At 41.1% G+C, this 6,727-nt stretch overlaps 2 protein-coding genes across 2 annotated transcripts in view; both read left to right on the forward strand.

The window, feature by feature from the left end:
• The window catches only part of psen1 (presenilin 1), a 16,967-nt gene extending 14,564 nt beyond the window's left edge, over nucleotides 1-2,403 (forward strand). Inside the window, exon 11 of the mRNA XM_016569494.1 lies at nucleotides 1,362-2,403. Within this exon, the coding sequence (XP_016424980.1) occupies nucleotides 1,362-1,517 (156 nt within the window). The 3' untranslated portion in view covers nucleotides 1,518-2,403. The remainder of the gene's footprint in view (nucleotides 1-1,361) is intronic.
• A 3,685-nt stretch (nucleotides 2,404-6,088) lies between these two features.
• The window catches only part of LOC107753368 (golgin subfamily A member 3-like), a 2,611-nt gene continuing 1,972 nt past the window's right edge, over nucleotides 6,089-6,727 (forward strand). Inside the window, exon 1 of the mRNA XM_016569508.1 lies at nucleotides 6,089-6,716. Coding sequence (XP_016424994.1) covers nucleotides 6,708-6,716 — 9 coding nt within the window. The 5' untranslated portion in view covers nucleotides 6,089-6,707. The remainder of the gene's footprint in view (nucleotides 6,717-6,727) is intronic.

The raw sequence follows: 6,727 nt of genomic DNA on the forward strand, positions 1-6,727 counted from the left end.
AACTTTAAAGGCGATTTTCTCAATATTTAGATTTTTTCTTGCACCCTCAGATTCCTATCCGAACAAACCATACATCAATGGAAAGCTCATTTATTCAGCTTTCAGATGATGTATAAATCTCATTTTCAAAAAATTGACCCGTATGACTGGTTTTGTGGTCCAGGGTCACATATCGGCTATAAAATATGGTTGCTGTTTAATGGTTGCAAACAAAAGCCTCACTTCCTGTTGTAGCCCCATTGAGCAGGATTTCGTGCACGTGCTGATGTTTGTGTGCGTGTTTCAGGGGGTGTGAAGCTGGGTTTGGGAGATTTCATCTTTTACAGCATGCTGGTGGGTAAAGCATCAGCTACAGCCAGCGGTGACTGGAACACGACGATAGCCTGCTTTGTGGCCATTCTCATCGTAAGTACCCCAAAGAAATAAATACAACTCGCTAAATCAGGCATAATTCAGGTATTGTTCTCCATACATGTATAAAGGCCCCAAAAAGTGTTAGGATACTTGAGGCAAGACACTACAGGCAAATCCATTGTTTTCTCACGCACTTTTTTCAGTCTAATGGAAAGAACACATCCAAAATACACATTTAAGTGTTTATTACACTTTACCTATTTGCATCTGTAGTTTTCAATTCAGATACAAATATATAAAAGAAAAGTTTTTTTCTGAAACCATTTATTCATAAAATATTCAGAAAAAAACATTTCCTTGTTGTTGGCAGTATTTTTTAAAGATTTATGGAGTGATTAAAAAATCCTTTCAAAGTCCCCTCTGTAAAAACCTCTAATATGTCAACAAAATGAAACCGAAAACAAAACCTGGCTTCATCCAATGTCCAGGTTTCAGTTCTGGAAATGTACTGTATTCAAGTTAGTGCATATTTAGTTAGATGATGTCTCATTTGGATATTTAAACATAACATTACAGAAATGTTGTCTGATTGGACTGTAATGTATTTACTGGGGAAGGTATGGTCATATGGATTAGTTAACATTTTTACACATTTCACATATAGTGTCTGGCTTAAAGCCACCATGAACCCATTTAAATGTGAAACAGGATGTTCAGTGAGCGAAACGACTTGCTCTCATTCATCAGAATGGATTGGATTGTGTGAAGTGGTGACGTCATATGAAAAACTAAAGTAATTTCAGAAGTGGAGCTGCTTATTATATTTTGATGAAAGATTATGAGCACAAACTTTTTGCAGTAACGTGCACAGATGAATCGTTCCCAGTTAGATGTCTATCTAAGCAAGTGTCATCTCCAAACAATTCATCTCGATACAAAATGACCTGTTCACTCTTGGTACGTGTTTTGTCAGCATTCACAATAGTCTGATATTTCTTTCTCCTTAGGGTTTATGTCTAACTCTGCTCCTTCTGGCCATCTTCAAAAAGGCCCTTCCAGCTCTCCCCATCTCCATAGCCTTCGGCCTGGTCTTTTACTTTGCCACCGATAACCTTGTGCGGCCGTTCATGGATCAGCTGGCTGTTCATCAGTTCTACATTTAGCACGGAGGAGAGGTCACTCATCACGCACTCCACTTTACAGCTAATTCCCAGAATCCTCTTGCAGGGAACGTGAACCCTGTAGACTAGCACACCTTTCCTCTTCCTCTGGACACATGACTGGATTGGCTGTTTTTGCCATTGAGTGACTCTATTAATTACAGTGCCTCTCCAGTGACTCATCTGATCCTGATATTGGCTTTGGCAACATCTTCGGGCGATATTCCGAACATTTGTTTGTTTGGAGAAAACACAGACCATCTTACATGTAAGAATGGATGAAAGTGATTGGCTTTATCACTTCATTCAAAGTTTGATGAACTCTGGTGTATGGAATGGGACCAGAGCTTGCTTTTTCCACCAGATCTTGGATTCACTTTCAAGGCATTACATTAATTCCAGCTCCAATATAGTGAGCATTAACCCAAAGCTCTTTGAATGATATGGCTGCACGCACAGAGGTAGGTACTGATCACTTTTGTTGGTCTTCTGAGAGTGCCTGTGATGCTTCGAGTTTTCATTTTTAACACCAACCATTTGACCATATTTGAGACGATGTTCTGGGCTACTCTAGCATTAAATCAAGTGCTGATCCAAGCTACTGTTTTGCTCTCCTGAAAATTGTGAGAGCGTCATTTTGGAATGTATAAACCTTCTCTTTAATTGCTTATGTGTTTGGACAAGATGTCAGGAGACTAAGAATAGTTTGTTTGTTAGTTAATTTTGTTGTTGTTTTGTTTCTCTTTTTTTTTTTTTTTTTTTTACCAGCACAATGGTTGATTGAATGACTTTTACTTTCATAGTATCCATGCCTTTTGTCATTTCAAGAAAATGCTAATGTTTTGTAACTAAATTGAAGGATTCACAAATAAAGGGGTTGCTCATTTGAGCAAATGTCAGTCTCCATCAAATCATTTTCAGTTTAAATTTCTTGTTTTGTTTTTTTTTCACCCTTGAGTACACCTGGTATTCACAATCATCTCATTGATCTGATCACAAGAAGTTGCTCTTATCATGTAAATGGGGTCCAAACTGTTTTATGATCAGTGTTGCCAGGTCTGTGTAACAAAACCAGAAATTAAGAATGGCAAATAAGTTAACCTTCAGGTGGACTGGCCAACACCGAGGACATTAGGGAACAGTCAAGTCACATTACTTTGGGGTTCATTGTCTTGACCTATTGTTCCGTCTTGCTAATGTTAAAGGCCTGGAAAATGGTGGGAACATTTCAGAAATTCCACAGTATTGCAGGACTGTCGCCCCTCTTCCAAGTCCCTGACCCTTTGGAATTGGCATGTTGCCTGAATCTCTAGAGGTAGTAGCAGTTTCCATGGGGCCAGCTTGGCACGGCATGCAGGGATGGCCATGGTTCTCTTTTGTGATTGTACCTTGGTGATTAGCATCAAGCTGAGCCTTCACATTCCACCTCAGCGTCTCACCTGAAGTCTGCAATGATCTTATGTCACAGGTGAAATCAACAGATTTCCACAAAATCACAACAGGCACTGGCACGTCACTAATACTATTGCTCAAGCAGTTTTTAAAGCTCTAGAACTTGGCACGTTAAAAAAAAAAAATTTAAGATTTGCATTGAATGAAGGACCACAGGGCTCTTCAACTCCGGGCCTGGAGGGTCAGTGTCTTGCAGACTTTAGTACCAATCCCAGTTGACCCACCTGTCTGTAATTTCCAAGTAGTTCTCAACACTTTGGCTGTGGTTGGATTTAACCAATCTGTGGGATTTGCCAACTAGAGGGCGATATGGTGTAGCATAATGACTGTGGGCTATCTAGGCTACTGTAATTGGCAAATAATTGGCTTATAATTGGCAAAGTGAAGGCTTAAGACAATGCAAGAAAGGATGACAGCCAGAATCACAAATGATCCAAGTCTGTTAAAAGTATGGTAGAGGTAAAGTGATTATCTGGCAATATCTGTGAATAGCTTGGGTCTATTCATATTAGACACAACAGGACTATATGTAAACTCTAATGCCATGACAAGATGCGCATACGTCCATCTCGCGCATGTACAGTCTTCTGCCATCATGTGCGAGCCGGTGCTTACAGCGAGCCGGGTGGGGCTAATGGCCTCGGACCTCGATCAAAGAGGCCGAAATCATGCCGCGTTTCCACTGTCGGGCCAGTAGCCTCATGGCACTCCTGTAAAACCCGCCCTAAACACACCTTCACTGGACTACGTCACACAATACAAAGTTCCACCAGCGAGAGGGAGATGAATGAAATAAATTTTAACATTTAAAATTTCTAACCGGCATACACTGCTTCAAAGCAGATGCCAGTCGGTCTGCGCAGTGTCAAATGAAGTCAAACACAGCTCCATATTAGCTTGTTCCAGTACGTGTTAGAGCTAAGCTTAACTGGGTTGGAGTTGAAGAGCCCTGACCTAAGTCATATATCAGGGGTGGCCAACATCGTTCCTGGAGAGCCACAGTCCTGCATAGTTTTGCTCCAACCTTCATAAAAACTAACCTGCCTGTCACATTCTAGTAGCCCTTTTGCTGCGTTCCATTTACCTCGGAAGTTGGATGTCGGAGCTGGGAATGACATCACACTAGAGAAGTCAGAAAACCAAGATGGACGCTTCCATTGTTAGCAATACCAGTCGATTAAAAACACATAAAAAGTGGAATTTTGCACAGATAACGCCAAAGTATCATGTCCACAAATAGAGGTTGGATAGTGCTGTGTGCACCACTTATTGAGTTTGAGACACAGACAAACATGAGAGCTAATAAACAATATGGTAACAATGTTTCTCTTCTTTTGATTCACTGAACAGCCTTATTGGATTCTGAAGTTTGAGCGATTTCTCAGAGATTCCGAGTCGGAACTCCAACTTGGGAGTGCGTTCAACTTTGGCCCTGTTTACACTGCGTTTTCGTTTTAAAACCGCGTTTTAAAAGGGGTTTTCACTGTGTTTCAGAAACGATCTTGGTCTACACTTCACAACAGAAAACGCATGTCACATAACCATTCATGCAGGTACAACCATAGATATATAGGTAGATGCCCTATTATTTAGATGGTGGACGCATCTACATGCTTAGAGCGGTCGAATGGGGCATCTACCTATACATATCTATGGGTACAACAATGAGCATGATGTTATTGTTTACACGGTCACCAAGGCTAGGCAGAGCGAATGTGGGCAGCCACGCCATCGTTTTCAAAAGTCTCCGTTTTGCTCCGTTTACACTGAAATGCAACCCCTGAGTTTTCAAACTAAACCGGGGTCTGCAGCATTTTCAAAAGTCTCAGTTTTCGAGGGTTGAAAATGCCGGAGTAGTGTAAATGACAGGCGTAACCGTAGAAAAAGTTATGCGTTTTAAAACGAAAACACACTAGTGTAAACAGCTTTCAAAGTTTCTACTGGGAACTCGGAATTTCCAGCTTCCAAGTTCAAATGGAACACAGCATTAGACCTTGATTAGCTTGTTCAGGTGTGTTTGATTAGGTTTGGAGCTGAACTCTGCAGGACTGTGGCTCTCCAGGACCGATGTTGGCCACCACTGCAATATATGTTCTTATAGGTTTCTAGAGCAGTGGTTTTCAATCCTGTTCCTCGGGACCCACTGCTCTGCACATTGTGCATGTCTCCCTTATCTAACACACTCATTTGTGACCCTGGAGCACAAAACCGGTCTTAAGTCGCTGAGGTATATTTGTAGCAATAGCCAACAATACATTGTATGGGTCAAAATTATTGATTTTTCTTTTATGCCAAAAATCATTAGGATATTAAGTAAAGACAAGTTCCATGAAGATATTTTGTAAATTTCCTACTGTAAATATATTAAAACTTAATTTTTGATTAGTAATATGCATTGCTAAGAACTTAATTTGGACAAATTCAAAAGCGATTTTCTCAGTATTTAGATTTTTTTGCAGCCTCAGATTCCAGATTTTCAAAATAGTTGTATCTTGCCCAAATATTGTCCTGTCCTAACAAACCATACATCAATGGAAAGCTTATTTGTTCAGCTTTCAGATGATGTATAAATATCAGTTTCGAAAAATTGACCCTTATGACTGGTTTTGTGGTCCAGGGTCACATTTGAGTTCATGGAGCTCTTTCCTAATGAGCTGATGATCTGAATCAGGTGTGTAAATTAGGGAGACATGCAAAATGTGCAGAGCTGTGGGTCCCCAGGAAATAGTTTAAAAACCACTGTTCTAGATGTCCTATAGGTGTCCAATCTGTCCAATCCAAGGGCACTTTCTTGCAGAGTTTAGCTCCAGCACACCATTGTGGAAACTTCTAGTGAACTTAGTGAACTGATTAGGTGTTTCAGCTGTGTTTAATTGGGGCAGGGGCCAAGTTCTCCTGGAAGGTGATCCTTAAGGAGTGGGATTGGACACCCCTGCTATAGGTCAAACAGTAGAGCAGGGTTGGGAAACTTCAGTCCTGGAGGACTGCTGTTCTGCAGAGTTTGGTTCCATCCCTAATCAAACACACCTGCCTGGAATTTTTAAGCAATCTTGAAGACTTTTTTCAGGTGTGTTTGATTAGAAATGTAGCTAAACTGTGCAAGAGTGGACCTCCTGAACCGGCATTGCATGTTCCTGCAGTAGAGCACAATTGTAGTAGCGATAAGGTTGTGGGCTTGATTCCCAAAAAGATGTACGGTATGGCTTGAATGCAGTGTAAAATGTTCCAGGCAAATGAAATGGAAATAAATTAAATGAGAAGGCAAAACATCACAGAGATTGGGGATGGACTCTTTTGAGTTGGGTTAGCAAATAACCACACAGAATACCTTATGTCAAGTTGGGTTCAATTCGGTTTGGTCTTTAAAACTTATTTGTGGCAGTGTGAGGAAGCAGAGCTAAATTTGGTCACTCCTTTTCCTGATAGCCTGTTTTCCCCAGGTCCATTCAATTCCCGGTACGGTATTAAGCTGGCTTACTTGAGGCCATACAAGGCTGTAAGACACACTAATCTCTGGAGGTGAGTCTTGAGCATCTAGGCCACCAAGACTACAGGAGATGTGGCTAAGGATAGCTCCTCTAAGGGGATTACTAGAAGTGTGAGGGCGTGTCCTATGACACGCAAGACAAGCCAGCGCTCAAGGATTAGGCCATTAGTGCTTAGTTGAGTCGCACCAAGGACACAGCCACTCTCTTATCTGCCACTCTCTGCAACCCAGACCTACAACTTCCACTAGAAACCATGTCGAAGGAAAAACTGGA

Source organism: Sinocyclocheilus rhinocerous, unplaced genomic scaffold, assembly GCF_001515625.1.
Source record: "Sinocyclocheilus rhinocerous isolate Xijiao unplaced genomic scaffold, SAMN03320098_v1.1 scaffold1042, whole genome shotgun sequence".
Classification (NCBI taxonomy): domain Eukaryota; kingdom Metazoa; phylum Chordata; class Actinopteri; order Cypriniformes; family Cyprinidae; genus Sinocyclocheilus; species Sinocyclocheilus rhinocerous.